Here is an 18779-nt window from a genome sequence, read left to right on the forward strand (position 1 = left end):
GGTAAGTCAAAAGGTCATGGCGTTACTTTTTGCTCTGCCTCTCCTGCCTATGTTGCTGTCCATGATTTTATCTCACCAGTGATGGCTGTCATAGAACGTATTGTATTGGTGTGATTAAACAGTTAACTTCTTCATGTATTCACTCTCAAACTGTCACCTTGCGTGCCTAGTGGCTCTATTATCTGTGGATAGTTCAGGGTGCTTTGGTTACTTCTGAATCACCCAGATTGATCTTTTTCCAGGTCAGAAATGCAAATGGGGGCAGCACAGGGATTGCCATTAGTTATTCCCTAGACTTGTTTGTCATTAAGCCATGTTTAACGTCAGCAGCAAGCTATTTCCACTCAACCTTTCACTTAGATGTGGCCATCTTGGTGGAGTAAGAATAGCATATAGGGCCAGCGTTACTTTGCCTTTTGTACTGGGAGCCATGCAGCCGAGTGGGTCTGAATTGCCTCGGGGACTAAGTAGAATGGGGGCTTTAATCTGAAGCTGGTTTCATTATTAAAATGCAGTCTTCTCCCAAAGTCCTCCGAGACTTGAGGTGGAATAATATTTGTTTAGGATGAATAATAAAAGGCGTAAATGGTGTTGAGTGGAGCGCGACGGGACCAGCCCTCCCTCTCATCTTCCTCTTCCTCCCCTCCGCTCTGTTTGATTTATGATTGTGTGTCTCCTTTTATTGGGCTTTGAAAAGAAGATGGCATCATGGCACTATAGCCCACTAACATGGCATATGAATCACTGGCCTCCCTACCGGACACCGGGCCCCCCTCTCTCGCTCTCTCTCTCTCCCCCTTAGTGTCACAACAAGGCTGTTTCTTGTGAGGGATGGGCAAAGCTAGCTCCGGGGACACACCTGTATTTCATCCCCTACATTTGTTTATTTGGGTATTTTTGGCTAAGATCGGGCCTCTCTGCTGGCGAAGACTTCTTCTTGGATTTGAGTTCATCCACAAAGCGGACTGAGCTCTGTAGATAATGAGTCCATTGGAGCGTTACAGGGAGAAGGAGGCCGGGTTTAGTGTTTATCTTGCAACCTCCCAGTCTGACAGAGCCGAGCCGTATTTTTTGTGTTTACACCCAATATTTGGACAAAACAAGTATACGAATTTGACACAAATGAGACCTGAATAATATTTAGTGTTTACATGTGCCAAAAATGGGGGGCTAAAATGGTGCATGATGAGTGCCTGTGATTACAGCCAACAATGAGGATTGTGAGCATAAAGGCCTCAGTATGCCTGAAATGAAGTGCTTGTCGGGTTGTTTAACAGTGTCAAGCCCACTTTACACAGTGATTGGCCTGTTGTGTGGACTTGTAAGTAGGTGGGATTGGAACGTCTCTTTTGGAGATTATTCACAAACTCATTTTTCATGCAAACAATCAAGTGCAACACCTAAAATGCCTTTGAGAAGAGACTGTCCCAAAGTGTGCCACATTGCCACATTGCCACATGACGCATGTGGCAATGTGGCAATTGAGACATTGGCTTTGGCTTTGAGACAACACAGATGATGAAGACAGAATCTTTGGAGAAAAATCTGTCGTCCTTTGATCAAAGGATCGGCGGTTCGATCCTCGGGAAAGACACTCAACTCCAAATTGCTCCTGCAGGCTGAAGGATTAGTTAGTCCTGATGGGCAGGCGGCACCTTGCATGGTAGCCTCTGCCATCAGTGTATGAACGGGTGTGCATGAAGGAATAGTAAAGCGCTGTGAGTGGTCAGAAGACTAGAAAAGCGCTCTACGAGTACAGGTCAATTTACATGTTACTATTTAGCTATAAATACAGTTGCCTTTTTAGATGTGGGGAGACACCACATTGTACCGCCTGTGTTGTTTGTTTGAAAGTAAAAGATCCTCACTGAGGGGCGCCCTGGTGCACGGGCCGGGGATTAAGACACCAATCATCAACCGCAACTGGGCACCATTGTTACATGTCGCTCCCATTCTCCCTCTCCCCTTGTTTCCTGTTCTCTTACTCCATGCCTAATATTTAAAAAAAATGAAATGCAGACTGTGATCTCACTGAATTTAGGAGGGGAAGTAGAGGAACGTTGACACTGCATTGTCTACTCACAGGATACCAGACAAGAAAGTACCTTACCCTAGTCTTAAAATATGGGCACAATAAAGCTAGATTGGAAATCAAGTCGGGTAAGTAATGAAGTGCCCTCTGCAATGTGCTATACATGTCACGTTTTATTCTATTATGAGGCTATAGTTAACATTCCTACCCCGTTGCCCCCCACTGGCTCCGAGCCTCACAGTTTTGAGTCAGCCATTCCTCTGTGTGTGGAGGTAACAAGCCAGAACAGTCTGCATTGTGCTGATGCTATTGAGAGACTGGACACACTGATACAGCCCCCGGCCTCTCCATTCAGCTCTCTGGAAGTTACACTGAGGTCACATGGAGCCGAAATGGGAGAGGAAGAACCACAGGAAGAGGAATTTGGAATGGGGATATCTGCAGGCGAATGGAAAGAGGGAAGCAGGATGTGAAAGCGGAGATGTCGGAAGACCAGCGCTGATGACGAGAGACGGACAGTGAGAGAGGACACTGTTGCCAGGGGAAGAATCCCCCTCTATTTGCACAAGCCAAGTAGCCAGACTGTCCGCTCGTGATTGATATGCGAAACAAGCTGGCAGCGAGCACTTTTTTTCTCTGCTTACACTCACAGAACGGCACGGCGCAGGATCAATGGCTCAATCCCCATCAAAGCCCGCTCCGCCTCAGAGGCATAGGTGTACTCAATGCTGAGGCTTCTGACCCGGGCCTAGCAGGCGGGGAGCAGTGGACACTAATTAGAGAGCGGCTTCGGAGGAGGAGAAAAGTTGAAGAGGGGATTGACCAACCAGAATCTGAGGTGGACGGAGATAAAGACATCCGACGGTTCTGTTCTCTCACGGATATTTTGTCTCCGGAGCCGTCATGCCCGCATCCAGGGGAGGCAGGCTGCGTAGGAAGGGCAGCTCGCTGGCCCGGAGAACCCAGCGGCAGGCCACGGCCGCATGGAGGCTGCTCTACAGGCTGCTCTTCATGGTGAGCACAGGACGCGGAGAGCGAGTGGATATTTAGGGCTTAACAATGTTTCTGCTGTCATGTTTTTGAAGACTGTGTTTCTAAGTATCGCTGCTCCTGAAAGTGAGTGGATACGATAAAGATTTCTTTTTTTAATATCATTGATACGGATGCGGTTTATTTTCATTATGACGTGGAGGCAGTATAGGTTAAGCTTCTATTTCATGGTCATTTCTTTTTTATAGAAATGAAGAATTTATAGAAATGAAGAATGGCACTTGACGGGAAGGGAACAGACTTTTGTGATGAAACCCTTTTGCTTTGACCTCAAGGCAGCGAGTGGACTTCATGTACATGTGTGTCTGACTGCTGGACACCATCAGAAGGAAACCGAGTAGACGGAGACAAAATGACTCAACAGCCTCTCGCTTCTTTTTTTATTTTTACCTGCAAAGGTTGACAAAGGGACCCCTTTTCTGAATTGACTTAAGGGCATACTTGGCGAGAAGAGATGGAAACAAAATCCAGAGTTGTAAGCTGTCAGAGAGAGAACCTGAATAGGATGTCGCAGCAGCGCTGATGGATCCACTCGTCTTTCCTGGCGCTGACGGGCTTTTCTCCCGCCTCCAACGGCTCCTGTCCTCGGCTCTTAATTGGTTATTTGGGCTAGCTGTCAGGCTGTGTTGGTGGGATTGTTGTCAGGCATGTGCAATTCCTGAGTCATGATAGTGTGTGCGTGTGTGTGTGTGTGTATGTGTGTGTGTACCCCCTCCACCCTCTCTCTCTTCTTGTCACGCTCCAATGCAGGTGTCTGCCATTTAGTGTTGATGAAAATCGTACCTAGTTAGGAAGATGTGTGAGAGGTAAAACTGGGTTTTCCATGTGTGTGCGCAGTCAAATTAAGCATATCCGCTCTTTTCATCACCAGCCGTGTGGCTCCTCCGTCATCTCATTTGCGTGCGAACATGAGACGAACATGAGCCCATATCCTACCAGTGCGAGGGTGTGATTAGAATTAACTCTGCACTTGAGTGGCGGTGTGTGCCACCGGATAGACCCGCCCCCCTCTCCTCTAGGCATCTGTAGCCTGAAATAAACGGCATATATGGCGGTTATCTCTCCCCGTCTGGATCTACCAGTGGGCTCTCTGTTGATTATGTTGCTCTGATGTCCTTAACATCTGAGCAAAGGCCGCTTTATGCAGTTTTCCCAGAGTGTGCATCGGGGAATGAAGGCTGACGGGCGCCGTCTGTGGCCGCATCATCAGTGTCTGAAGGGACGGCCGTGTTGGTTGGTCCACTACCGGAGATATTTCAACAACCATTTAACTCAAACCCATTTTGACCATTAACTGAGTGCAGGGTTCATTGTCGGTGTGCTTTAAAGTGTACAGGTGTGTCCGTTGGGAGTATACATGTGTGTGCCGCGCACTCTCCAATCAGAACATCTCTCCACCAGCACAGAGGGAGACCTTAAGCCCCCTCATAATCATCGTCATCCCACATTCAAAGAGCTCCAGAGTGGAGCGCTGCTGTGGGCGGTGGATCACTTGAAAGAGGTTTAGCCCAGACATGCATAGAGGACACAGAGAGGCAATACCCCCCTCCCCCACACTTCTGTCTCTCCTTCTTTTCCCCTCGCTTTCAGTCTGTCACTCTGACACAATCTTTATTGCAGCGTTGGAGGGCCGTCTCCGGAGTGACCATGCTATAATGAGCGAGCTGATTAGTCGCAGGCTTATTAATGGAAGCTTTGATTGTCTCTGGGCTCCCTGGGAGTGGATGGGGATAGGGTTGGGTGGGGGGGGTGTTATGGGTGACAGCTCACACCAGTTTCAGGGCTGAACGACTGAGACAAGCTTTCACACGCTGCTCGGAAAGTGTGTACGTGTGCGTATCGATGCCTCCGGCGTGTCGGAATGAAGGGTGCATCGATCCACGTGTATTGCTGTACAGTCTGTATTAGTGAGCCGAACTCCCACACATACGCGCACAAGAAGGCGGAGAGTGCTGAGCAGCTGTTTTGCCCGCCATCGATGTCGTCCCACTGTGCTGTTTTCGCTCTGCAGCGGATTGGAACCTGCCATTACCGGCACTTATCAGCCTCTGCTAACTAGTGATTGACCACACATTATAATCCTACATTGTTTGGGCTAAAGACTTGTCATCACGAGGCTATTTGTGAGAATAGAAATTGCATCACAATTGATGGCTTGCGCACTACAGTCTGGCAAAGCTTGGTGCGGTTGATGAAATCTTGCTCGGGTATCAGACATTCGGATGGATTTTGATCGTGTGGGAACATTTACTGTGTAATATAGAGAGGAGAGAGCGGTTTTTTCCTCCCTGCTTATCTTTTGTACATCCCAGTGAATAGAACAGAGAGGCTGATAATGGTTAGTTGTTTTGCCACAGTTGCTCTCAGACTACAAAGTCTCACCTGCCACAGGCAAGACTTTACAGTATGATGCCTACGGCTGATGTCAATTTCCCTTCCGCAGGCAATACAGTCCAATAAAGAGATGCGGATTAGCTGTTTCTGTTGAACACCTCAGTAAATGGTATGATGCTGAGTGGTTCACAGGGTTCCACCTATCAGAAGTACAAAGCATGCTGAGGGTAACTCTGATATTTTTGTGAATGAGTCGAAGTTTTATCAGCTAAATTTAGAAAATGAGATGTTTCTAACCTCCCTCCACAATATAAACTAATACGAGAGCTCTTGGGATCTTCGGGCATCTCAATTGTTCTGCAACTGTCCATTATGGGTTGAAGAATAATGTAATGTGATATCTGCTGGGACTATCTACTGGCACTGTATAGTCTTTGATGCAAAGCCAATTATCATAGACTGCATAACTAAATCTCCCAATGCTCTTAGTACACCCAGTAGAATCCCTGGCCATGATCAGTGCAGTCATTATTTTATGCAGCCACTATATGAAGTTGAAATCATTAATGGAGAATAGCTAAATAGAGAGATAAATGCATGCATGCAATGCAGTGTGATGGAACAAGTGTGATCCTTAGTTTATCCAGCTGGCTGTTCTCATCCCTGAGCTGCCTAACCTAAATACACCCCACTCTCTCTGTCGCCCCCTACAGAGCGTGGACACAGTGTGCACCCTCTACCAGTCCTTCCAGGAAGGGGCGGGCTCTGGTTCTGGGGGTTTGATGGACCATACCAAGGAACCTCCAGCGAGGCAGGGAGGGGAGTTGGGGTCGGGTCCCACGCGAGAGGCGCCCCTGCTCAAACCCTGCCCCAGGCATATGAGTGCCACTGAGAGGTTACGCAAGGTCATCCAGGAGCTGGTGGACACGGAGAAGTCCTACGTCAAGGTGAGCCCCCACAGCTTTTTCCACTGCTTTCATTTTAGAATCTCTTATAAGCTAACATGGATATGTGATCAAACGCCACTTGAAAGGTTTCTAGTTGAGTTTATTTTACCTCGTTATAAAATTTGATTATTTTTACGCCTCCACGCCAGCCCGTGGCCAGAGGCCTTGTGTTTTTTGATTGTTTGTCTATCTGTCCATGCGGTCCATTTGCCTGGAGGGAATTTCTTAAAATTTGGCATCAACGTCCACCTGGACTCAAGAATGAGCTGGTTAGATTTTGGTGGCCAAAGGTCACTGGGACCTCACAAAACACAGTTTGGCAATAACACAAGAATTGATATGCGAATTATGGCAATTTCACACAAATATTTAAAGTGATGACCTTTTGGACAGACCTGGATATAAATTGCAACTCGACTGGTTGGCAAAGGTGTACGACCTTGAGGCGGTAATAGTTTCAAAAGATGTGATGCTTTTTTTTGTCTTGGAAGAAGAAGAAAAAAAGAGGCTGGACAAAAGAGTGAACAAAAGTTTGCCAATCAGCGTCTCAAGTCAAGAAATAGTTTTTGACTAACACTCTGTAAAACAACAAATTGTTGTTTTTACACTTATTTTTTTGTGCAAATGGAAAAATAGGAAGATATAACATGCCAATTAGTTGTAGTGATGGTGCTTATAGATGGATTTCATATCCTTCAGACAGAGCTCGGCTACCTGTTTCCCCCCCGAACTTTATACTACGCTAAATCAACCGGCTGCAAGAACGTGAATAACTGTATTTCTCAAAATGCTGAACTTTTCCTTTAAATATATAAGATATTATGTTTGAAGTGACATGGGACATAAAAAAAGAAGAAATGAAACGGAAGCTTTTTCTTTCACAGTAAGAGCTCCTCCTCCTCCTCCTCCTCCTCCTCCTCCTCCTCCTCCTCCTCCTCCTCCTCCTCCTGTCTCGCCTTATTTGTCTTCTTTCCAGTCAACCATTCTGTTACCCTAATGTTTTCCAATATGACTTTTCCCTCCCTGACGCACATCAAAGGGGCCACATTCATGATCTTTTTGACTCTCCAACATTTTTCCCCTTTCTCCTTCTTCTCCTCATTTTTCATTACGTCCTTTTCCCCTGGCACCCCTCCTCTTCAACTTGCCGTTGATTTGTAATTGAGTGAGGAGATTGTCTTCCCAGAGTGCCTTGATGCAGGCCTGCTCGCCTGTATCCATGCCCCACTTGCGACTGAGGTAGTTTGGGGAGCAGGAGGAGGAGGAGGAAGAAGCTCATAAATCAACCTAATGAGAATATCTCCACTGATACAGAGACGAGCTACAGCCGCATTAAAGTAGTAGGGGGAGAAGAAGGGAGAAGACGGAGGAATGAGATGAGGGGCTGTGACGAGGAGACAATTGGAGGTTATAAAGGGAGAAATAAGTAGTGATTTGATGATGAAAGGGATTTAAAAGGACAGGCCTTTTAAAAGGGGATAATGTGAACTATTGCTGTTTGATTCCTTGTCTCTGACCTTCCTCTCTCATTTCTTTGTGCACAGGACCTGGCCTGTTTGTTCGAGATCTACCTGAAACCCCTGCAGAATGAAACCTTCCTCACACTGGACGAGGTAGGTGGCGAGTGTGTGAAGTGTGATGCACATTATGAGAGGTGTGGCGTCCAGAGGCGTGTCCTGGGAGGTGGAGAGGCTACACAGGGCTTGGAATTCATTGAGTGTTTATTACTGAGAGGTGACATGGATTGACTGCTCCATCTCCCTCATCACCACTGTGACTGGCTGGAGGGCAAATCAGCATTCCTTTACACCTTCCAGCGCCCCACTGGGACAAACCAATAAATGATAGTTTAAGATTAAACAATCTTTAAACATTCACCTCGGATGCACAGCAGAACAGCTTTTTATTAATTTTTTTCCTCTCCAATCTCTTTAGATTAAGCTGCTATTGTGTGTTCCTCTGCAGCATGGTAATGACTTTAGTATTGCAGCCTCCATCCCTGTGTGCAGCTCTGTTTCAGGTGCGACCTCAAACACAGGACGACTCTCACAAGACACACTAGTCGATAGGCCACTGAGCAGTGGGGCAAATTAAAATGCCATTATGGGACAGCGGGACGTGTCCCGACACAAAATGGTGAAGAGCATGTTTGGCCAAATGGCTTTTAATGAAGGGGAAGTGTCGGAGAGGCTGTGTTAGACGGTAGAAGTTTGTTCATGTGTGCGCTGCATTTCGAGCAGGGCAGCAGTCCCTAAGTGTCTTTTGACATGATGGAGCCATCAGATTGGAGGTTTTACAACACTACAGGGTTCCTGTCTGACTGTCTGTTATGAATTACTAGAAGAAGCTATCTTGGCTCTTTTTTCATCTTTTTTTTTATGTAGCCCTCTCCCCCTTCCACTCTTTGCTCTTTTCCTGTCATCCATCCTTATCCATCACCACAATTCTATACTCCCTCCTTGCTTTCTTCCTCTCCTTCTACCCGTTATCCCACTACTCATGATCTCCTCCCCAGATGGACAGTCTGTTTGGCAGCCTGCCAGAGATGCTGGACTTCCAGAGGGTCTTTCTACAGACTTTGGAGGAGAGGATCGCCTCCTCGCCAGACTTCAGCACTCTGGAGACCCCCTCACAATTCAAGGTGAGATACACACACACACACACACACACACACACACACACACACACACACACACACACACACACACACACACACACAGGGACATATCACCTTATTGATTAAACATCCAAAGCTTCAGTATGGATTAAATCGGGATGAGTATACAGAACAACATTATTCTTAAACCAGGAGATTTTCCACCAATATTCCAAAGGAAGGAATGATCTTTGTATGTATAGCCGCGACATGAAAAGGAGTGCTGTCTATTGATCGAAGCGAAGGTTCACAGGTTGGATTGTGAGCTGTTGAAAGCTAGAGGGAGCGGACGGAGAGGCCGTTTGGTTCGTCTCCCCCGAGAGAGAGGGAGGACAGAGTGGTTCGGTCATGACTTCCCATGTTCGCACTCTTTCATCCCTTTCCTCTGTACTCATTTGGCTTCGTGTGACATCGCTCTCTCACCGTCTGTGTGTGACCCTCAGCCCCTGCCTCTGTTTTTATTTTCTCTCTCTCGTTGACAGAAGCTGCTGTTTTCTCTCGGGGGATCGTTCCTCTACTACGCCGACCACTTCAAGCTCTACAGCGGCTTCTGTGCCAACCACATCAAGGTCCAGAAGGTCCTGGAGAGAGGTAGAACATGCACACCTAACCAAACAGCCTGGATACACTCCTACTGCACCACATGCACTCTCGCAGACACGTACCAATCCAAAGTGTCCCACACTCGTTGCACCTATGTTGCATCAGACACCTCACGGCACTCACTGTTGACTTTGGCCTCGTCTCTTTGGAAACAAATCAATTATGTACCAAAGTAAATGTCGAAAGCGAGGCGAGTGAAGCCCTGCACAGTTTACAGCGAGTCCTTTTCCACTCTCCACCATCGTGCACAGACGCGCACGCAAAATCCACAGTTTCTAAACAGTCGACGCTGTTTTACGAGCAGTTGAAGTTTAAACAAAACGTGCATTTGTTAGTACACAGTTTGGATAAACTTTCCCACGCGGACCGTTGGAACCTTACAAGCCCAAATAATTCCATGTGAGAGAAGTTGATTCATGTCTGCTGCCACGCCGACCCTTTCTGCCACTATTTGGGAACGCTGCCCAGTGCAGAGAGAAATGTAAGAAGATTGGCTTTGTTGTCCTGTTGGGGGGGGGGGGGATTGCCCCCCAGTGCTGCTTAAATCTGCCCCATTACTAGAATTGCATGGGCTATTCCTCGAAGTAAGCAACAGGATGGATATTTAATAGGATTAGCAAAAGAGAAACACTCAGAAATAGTCCCCGATGGTCAGAATTACCTCGAGGAGAATAAAGTGTGGTGAAAACGGTTATCAAAGCAATGCCGATGCATGAAATGAGTTTTCTGCGGCGTTGAATATTTAAGTTCATGAAAAATTATGTTTACTCATTGTTTAATGCCACCATCGGGCTATAGTAAGATAGCAGATAGATCAAACTTTATATGTATATATATATATATATGCATATATATATATATTGCATTATATATGCATGAACACTTGCGTTTTGTGTTGTTGTTTTTTAGGATTTATAAGGTAAAGAGTATTGTCTGTCCTTTTCTTGGCATAGTGATTATTCTTCAGTCTGTGGCTGAAGCCAACTCAAAAAGGCTCCAAGTGAAGGGAAAAGATACCAGACTCAACGTGTTGTTCTCCCAGGGTTCACGTACCCTATTCTTTAACCAAAGCTTTAAATGGTGTGGTGAACTGTATCATAGCTGGTGCACACATACTAATTTCAGAACAACATGTAGTGCAATCATTGCATAACAAGGGGATAGTTGCACATTCCACACACCGAGTATATAGTGGTCTCAACGTGGTCACAGCCAGCTGATCCAAGGACACAGAGAAGAAATCTGTGGGAGTTTGTCAACCCTTTAAGTAATTATATGCCGGTCTCTGCCATTATCATCACCCCCCACCCCCCTTTCCCATCATGCCGAGGGCCCTCGGTTGCCTTAGTTTCTCTGTTTATTTGTCGACTTGTTAATTGCCTGCCAATTACTCTGGGAGGTGTCGATGCAGCTGCCTGTCTGTGGCTGCGAGTACTATAATTAATACTTTAATGGTCCCCCTCAGTGAGCGTCGTGGAGGCACACTGCTCAGGGGAAATGTCATCACCTTTACAGAAGGCTCAGTCATTCTGTATTATACCTGCCATCTCACACTTTGCCTTTGGCTTCGCTGCAAACTCAGGAGTCCCAACTCGATCATTTCCCCCCGACGGCGTTAGTTTTTAAGTCGTCGCGGCTCCGCTAGATTTCTGTTTTTCTTTTACTAAAACGGCTCGTCTCTAATTCATCACGGTATTCAGAGGTGATACACTTGGTGTGATGGATGCATTAGCAGATGTTTCCATTCAAATAAGTCATGGCGCGCTGGAGAAGCTGACACTACCCCCTGCTGGAGGCGGCTTAATGCTCCATGATTCTGCTCTGACCCGCGCAGACACGATGTCCGGTCCGAGTAGGGCTTACAAATGCAGCGAGCTACACATCTCTCTCACTGTGTATGCACGGGACCAGCAGTGCATCACGAAACACAAAAACCAAGACGATCAGCTACTGAAAAGTGTATAATAATTCAGTATGCGTGTTTTCAGTTAAGACAGATCAGACCTTCAAGGAATTCCTGGATGCGAGGAACCCCACCAAGCAGCACTCCTCCACCCTGGAGTCCTACCTGATTAAACCGGTGCAGAGGGTCCTCAAGTATCCCCTGCTGCTCAGGGAGCTGGTCTCCCTCACGGACGCTGACAGCGAGGAGCACTACCACCTTACCCGTAAGGAGACATATACGCATACATTTGCACGCACACAAGGGGGAGGATGTGCTATAAATATTGACCATGTTCACACTTGTCACTTCAGTGTCTTGTTTTCATGCTATCATGCCTGCGAGCATTAAGTGGCAGATTTGAGTTTTAGCTTGTTTGTGCACAATGCACACACAGTGTGCAAATAGAACCCGCTACTGTAATGCATCGACACATGCAGTCGTGAATTGATCCGCGTGAACGCCTCATCCTGTTCTCGTCCCCGCAGAGGCCCTGAAAGCCATGGAGAAGGTGGCCAGCCACATCAATGAGATGCAGAAGATCTACGAGGATTACGGCTGCGTGTTTGATCAGCTAGTTGCCGAGCAGACTGGCCACGACAAAGAGGTAGAGACACATTTTCTAAATCCGATTTAGACTTGGTGAGTGTATTTAAAGTTGCCTTGACGACAGTCGCACATGGATTTTCCAGGACTAAAGACGGTGCTTATCCCAATCAGTTTAAACTACCTCACCACAGTGAACTATCGCCGCATCAGAGCGGGGCTCTTTCGCTGTCTTCTTTGCATTGCCTCTAGGGATCCAATACATTCATAAATGTATGGATTATTTAGTTGGAAACCACTGCAGAATAAATATTCAAAGTGAATGCTAACTAATGTTGTCCAGGGAGCTGCCTGTATGCTCTCAAAACATACAAAAAAGGCACAAAGTGATTGTTGTCAAAGATCGTGTTTCACGTTGTGTACAAACAATGGTTTATATTATCAGTGGAGCATCACACATAGAAATGGATACTTAGTATGTATCACACGACGGTGTCTGGCGTGGTAATCTTCTCCCCGCCGCTGCTTTCTGAAACGATCTCCTGTGTGTGTCTCTCAGGTCACAGAGATTTCTATGGGAGAGTTTCTCATGCATTCCTCGGTGGTCTGGCTCAACCCGCATTCATCGTTGGGCCGCATGAGAAAGGACCCCGAAATGACCGTGTTTGGTGAGTCTGCCGATATTGCTGTTGCATTCTGGGGAAAAAACATTCAAGGATTTGACTGGTTTTCCTATCAAACTCCACCCACTGGTACGTCTCGAAGGCTTTGGGGCGTAGATGACGTTAAATCGACACACACCAAGTGTGCCGAGTTTTCTGTGTCTGCAACGCATTTCAGTGAATCTCAATATTCAGAGCTGCAGTGTTGATGTGTGCTTTAAGGCTTCAAGCTGGCATCTAAAGCACTTCTGTGGGTTGCACTCCCCCAGTCTCTTTCCCCAAGAGGCATTCGCAGTCAAAACTGAGACGCTGATGTGTTCTCTCTCACCAGTGTTCAAGAAAGCGGTGATATTGGTCTACAGGGAAAACAACAAGCTGAAGAAGAAGATGGTAAGCATTGTTTCTGTTGCACTCAGTTACTCTCACATGCCACGAATGTGGCGTCTTTGTTGTGAAACTTAGCATTTCTCTCTTCTCCCTCCCTCCCCCTACGTGGCTTTCTCTGTGCGCTGACCAGGCCAACTCTCGTTCAGCACTTTCTCACGGAGATTCAGACCCCTTTAAGTTCCGTTGGCTCATACCGCTTTCTTCGCTGCAGGTCAGACTGGGAAATACTGCAGGTGAGAGGCTGGCACATTGCCACAGTATCCCACTAAATCACTCACAAAGTACATCTATTAAATCTTTTTGTTCCCCCTCCCCCTTCATATCTCCTCACACAAAACCCCTTAGCTCATTCTCCTTGCCCACACACACACACACACACACACACACACACACACACACACACACACACACACACACACACACACACACACACACACACACACATACACATACACACACACACACACACACACACACGCGCCTCTTCTGGCATTTATACTCCCTCCCTCCTTATCTCATTCTGAAACCGTAAACCATATTTGGACTGTGTGATTAAAAGCCTCCCCTTTATTTCCTCTCTGCCAGGAACAGGCACAGAAAGCAGCTGCATCTGGGAGCTGATTCACTGCAGGTCCGAAGTGGAAGGCAGACCAGAGACGGTCTTCCAGCTGTGCAGCAGGTCAGATACGAAACTTTCAGGTGGAATCGGTGATGATTAATGCCGGTATGCATTCCAGGGCCTTTCTCAGCCATTACACACACCCGACTTAGGGGATTGTTATGCGTCTGCTCGGGCGCTCGCCATGACCGGAGTTATTCTATTTTTGGGTTCTCCGTTGGTACGGTCCATTCTCATGAAGGCAATATCTCAGGAACACCTGGTGGGAATTTCTTGTCACAGCCGTCCACCGGGACTTGATGATGAATTGATTCAGATTTTGGTGTTCAAAGGTCAAGGTCACTGTGACCTCAGGTCTGTCTCATCCTCGTGAATGCAATATTTCAGGAACAGTTTGTTGGAGTTTCTTTATATTTGGCAGGAAAAAAAACTCAAGAATTTATACAAATATCTTACATACATTGGCATTTTGAACAGACACAACATGAGCCGTTGCCAAAGGCATGTCATTCTAGTTTAAAGGATAATTAAGGTTTATAAAAGGTTTAGTCTTATGTTGGATTATTTTCAACCATTTCTATTGATTATGATAACTTTGAACTCATCAAAGTAATGCTGAGATCTGCCCTGAAGTCCAACTGGGCCAAGAAATACAAGCATTCAGACCGGTAAACAAGCCGGCAATTTAACCAGATGACCTAACCCACTTTATTTAGCCAAATCCACCACATAAGGTAAACCACTATTGAACTGGGTGGGTGCTGATTAGGCTCGAGGAAAACAAGCATGATAACTGTTTTTTAAAAAAAATATGCCTTTTCTCTCGTTTGCTGACGGCGTTCTCATATCTGTGTTAAACATGAAGCTCTGGCCAGCAGCCGCTTAGCTTAGCATCACGACTGGAAATGGGGGAAAGCAGCTTGCTCAGAAATGTGCCCGACGGCATCTTTAAAGCTTACTCATTAACATCATATATCTTGTTTTTACAATTTGGGTTTTGTAAACATTAAACAAAAGAGGTCTTTGTGCTTAGCTCAGCAAATATGGCTACCGCTGCATATTCAACAGGCAAAAATGAGATGGGTATCATCTGTCGAACTATACCTGTAATGATTTAAAATACTTGTAAAACAATACAGACAATGTATATGGACTAGAAATTACAAAGGTTTAAAAAGCATTCTTTTAAAATATTTAGTTCAATCATTTAATCTTGTAAAGCCATTTTTATTTTCATATCTTAGCACCCCCCCCCCCCCCCCCCCCCCCTCCCCCCCCCCCCCCCCCCGCCCATGTATCCTGTTTGTAGCTACCACTGTCTTAGCATGTACCAATACAACTGTCGTCATGGGGATGTAGCCTGAGGGAGACCTGTGACCCCGTTGGGAAGTCTCGTGACACCTTGTGGAATTGGGATCACTCCTAATGAATTGCGTCTCCCTTTTCTGCGGGGACCCGATGGAACTCTCTCTCTAATCCCATGAATCTATATTTAGCGTCTGGAATCCAGTTTGCGCGCCCCATGCTCACGTTACTGTTCCGTGTCCTCCTCCAGCGTGCCAGAGAACAAGGTCAACATTATCAAGGTGATCCGCTCCATCCTCCGGGAGAACGTGAGGAGGAACGCGAGGAGCGAGGACGCGCTGGAGAGGAGCGGCAAGGAGCGACTGGTGCCCCTCCACTGCACCTTGCCCTCCTCCGTCAAGCTAGGTGAGCGCTCAGAAACTCATTTCTGTTTTTCTTTTCTTTTATGCAGGAGATCATTCTTTCAATTATAGATCTATGGATAAAAGGTGACGTTGGTTTTGTGTACACAGTTGAGGACTTTAAAGGCTAATTATGAATGTACTTGAGAGGTAATTATATCTCACTTTTTAGGTCATGAAATGCTGGAGGGGTTGAGCTTGCTCGTGTTTCGCTCAGATAAGAGTGGCGTTTCTGACTTCCGTCTCCTCGTTCGTTGCCAGGTTCTACCAGAGCTTCCTGGTTGTGCAAACAGCCACTTGGAGATCTCTCCGCCCAGGCCGGGAACCCCAAGCCGGGGCCGGACTCTGACGAGGGGAGCTTGAGCAGCGGGACCTACAGTTCGTCTGGGGCTCCTCCGGCGTGCACCTCCTCCGAGGCGCATATCCTCCCTGTCCAGCAGAGCTGGTCTCGGACGCCCGGGTCAAACTCGCAACCCCGCTCCGCCGCGAAGGAGTCCGATATTTTAAGTGACGAGGATGATGACGGTTTCAGCGAAGGGGGCACCAGGAGGAGCAGCGGAGACAGCAGTTCCCCGACGAGCGCTATCGACGCTCAGTTCCTCCAACTTAAACTGTCCGAGGATGCGGCGCCGGCCCCTTGTGTTCAGCCCGAGAGAGTGGGGGACACTCCAGAGACCCAACCCAGACTGATGCGCGGACAATTCGGTGCGGTTAAGAGGAAAAGCAGCAGTTTCAGGAAGAGCCAGGGCACACTGTTGAACATGAAGGCGCACAGCAGGTCACTGGACAGCCAGACGGACGCAGCCGCTCCGTCGTCGTCGTCGGGGGTCGTGGACCTCAACTCGCTGCTGGAGAGAGAGTTCAGCGTCCACAGTCTGACTTCTGTCGTGAACGAAGACTGTTTCTATGAACCAGCTGAGGGCTGTGCCACAGATGCTGGAAATGCCACCTCCTCATAGGGGACGGAGCAGAACTACACTGTACCAGGGGCCACACGGTAACGGTGATACAGTTAAGACCCTAACTCAAGCCCATGTGTCATAAGAGGGGAAACCGGGCGTTTTAGTGAGCGACACACCTGCCTGCTTAAAGTTAGGTGTAGATGATAGAGAGGCGATTTCTGTGTCAATGATAAAAAAATACGATGAATCCGCCAGGTACTGATGCGTCAAAGCGATTTCCCCTCTGCTCTCTGAGCTTTTCCTCCTCCCAACAAACTGTATTGATGTATTCCATCCTATTTTCCCCTGCAGCTCAAGCCGATCGGCAGTTTTTATTAGATTTTTTTCCCAGTCCCTCAAGTTAATAGTCCACCTTGCATATAGAGGCCATGTGGAGATACTGAGGATTCTGGAGGAAGCCCCACTGGTGCCGAGGCCCAGTTTGCCAGGCAGGAGGCTTTCACACAGAGGTCATGGGTCACAGAGCCAAACACTGTCAGGTCCCCTCTCATTATACGTTGCAAAGAATGAAATGAAAAGAGCCACTGAGTGAGGCCCATTACATGATGATAACGTGGCGGTCATGTCAGACTTCCTGAAGATGATGTTCCCTAAACAAACAGGAAGGACTCCAACTTTCACAACCAAGCTTTCTTTGCTGTATTTTGTGCACTAAAGTACAATATTTGCAGATATATTTGAACTATTTTCTATCTGTACAGGTTGTAATGTAATTAATGCTGTTTTTTTAATTTATTAATAAGTTTGACTATGTACAATGTAACTTGGCAAACTTACTTTTTGAGTGCAGGCTTGAACTGTTGACTAAAGATTTGATCCATTAGTAAATACAAAAGATGCAATACCGCTTGACTTTTACTGCATTTTAAATGTTGCCTCCTGGATTTTTTAAATTGCAATTTCTAGCATATGCTTGGGAATGTACAAGTGTTTTGAGGTCTGGCTGCTTAATGATTTAAACTGCAAGAATGTTTAAAAACCCAATGTTTCCTTTTATGTTTGCCCTGTATATATCATCTTTTCTATCTTTTGAAACAGTTATATATTCTCTCATACATACTTGACACTGTACAGGTAAGACAAAAGGCAGAAATTGGCAATAAATGCAGCTGATATTTTTGTAAAACTCTTTTGTTTGCCATCTCCTAAAGTACCCGTCGAGGTACTATAAAGAAGATAAACTAATGACACATTCTTTACCTTCTCAACTCTACCATGCCTTTAAATGCTAGCATACCAATGAATGTGAATGCCCCATTCTTATGGAATTGTTTTATAAATAAATATTTTATCTGTGAATGACGCCTGGAGAGCAGTGCTTTCAACTTCCCCTTCAGAGTGTGTCAGTTCAGTTTGGTCTTCTCTCGGGCTCGGTCCCCTATCAGCTGTCATAATGGAAGAAAAGGTATATCCTCAATAGAATACAGAGAATCGGACAAAAGTGGGACACCGTTATTTGAAGAAATCGCTTTACTGCAGGTTTGGATTTTATACGCAGTGACGGCCGTGTGTTAAAACAAGCGAGCTTCCTGTTGGAACATTTTCAGTTGGCTGAGCGTCTCCAATTTGTTTTTCTTTACCTTTCTTTCATAATAAAGCTCGCGGACTGAAATGACCCAAATGATGAATTGAAGGATGTTTGAGTTCGTTCTCCCCACTCATCTGCGTGGCTGTATAGTTCCATCTTTAATCTGAAACGGCTGCTGACATGTTGGCACTACATTATAATCACAGGCGCTCCCCACATAGGAGGTGAATGGAAATGAATTATGGCGCTGAAAGCGAGCCGTTGTAACATTTATATGGCAGCAAATGGGGACATGATTGGCAATTATTTGATGTTTCGTGCTAAATTAATTTGTAATATTTGGGATACGATGACTTTTGATGGCATACTATTCTATGACTCTTTTATACTTTATACTATGACTTATTTTGACACTAGAGATATTTTACCGAGACTTTTTTATAACCTATAAATGTTTTTGATCACGCCATAATTACTTTTTTTCCACATAATATACTTTCAGCATACAATTATTGTTACACAATATACTGTGACCTTTTAATGATAAACATAAATAAACATACTATAATGATGTCCAAAGTGTGGCTTAAATCTTCCAAAATAAAAGCTCATAACAACCCCACGTTGTCTCTTTAGGGCCACCGAGCCGTCTCGATAACACAGCATCACGGCTGCCAACGCGACAGTCCTGCATATGAATCTGCCATGTGGATCTGATGAAATCCTGATTGTGGTTGGAGATTAACACCCACCCATCATCAAAACTGAGTGGATTCTCCCTCTGGCAAGTCGACCTCAGGCTGCC

General features: G+C 46.2%; 1 protein-coding gene across 4 annotated transcripts in view; it reads left to right on the forward strand.

Moving 5' to 3' along the window:
* Positions 1 to 17745, forward strand: part of tiam2a (TIAM Rac1 associated GEF 2a) — an 81608-nt gene extending 63863 nt beyond the window's left edge. For 2 of the 4 annotated variants that reach the window (XM_034525570.1, XM_034525572.1), the window contains 12 exons: positions 6130 to 6363; positions 7908 to 7976; positions 8879 to 9004; positions 9502 to 9610; positions 11611 to 11790; positions 12053 to 12171; positions 12670 to 12778; positions 13104 to 13162; positions 13290 to 13392; positions 13745 to 13838; positions 15334 to 15488; positions 15746 to 17743. In XM_034525570.1, the coding sequence (XP_034381461.1) occupies positions 6130 to 6363; positions 7908 to 7976; positions 8879 to 9004; positions 9502 to 9610; positions 11611 to 11790; positions 12053 to 12171; positions 12670 to 12778; positions 13104 to 13162; positions 13290 to 13392; positions 13745 to 13838; positions 15334 to 15488; positions 15746 to 16443 (2055 nt within the window). In that variant the 3' untranslated portion in view covers positions 16444 to 17743. Of the gene's footprint in view, positions 1 to 6129; positions 6364 to 7907; positions 7977 to 8878; positions 9005 to 9501; positions 9611 to 11610; positions 11791 to 12052; positions 12172 to 12669; positions 12779 to 13103; positions 13163 to 13289; positions 13393 to 13744; positions 13839 to 15333; positions 15489 to 15745 lie in introns of all 4 variants that reach the window. The other 2 variants (XM_034525571.1, XM_034525573.1) reach the window with 2 other exon arrangements.
* The last annotated feature ends 1034 nt before the right edge of the window (positions 17746 to 18779 follow it).

Source organism: Cyclopterus lumpus, chromosome 22 (assembly GCF_009769545.1).
Source record: "Cyclopterus lumpus isolate fCycLum1 chromosome 22, fCycLum1.pri, whole genome shotgun sequence".
NCBI lineage: Eukaryota > Metazoa > Chordata > Actinopteri > Perciformes > Cyclopteridae > Cyclopterus > Cyclopterus lumpus.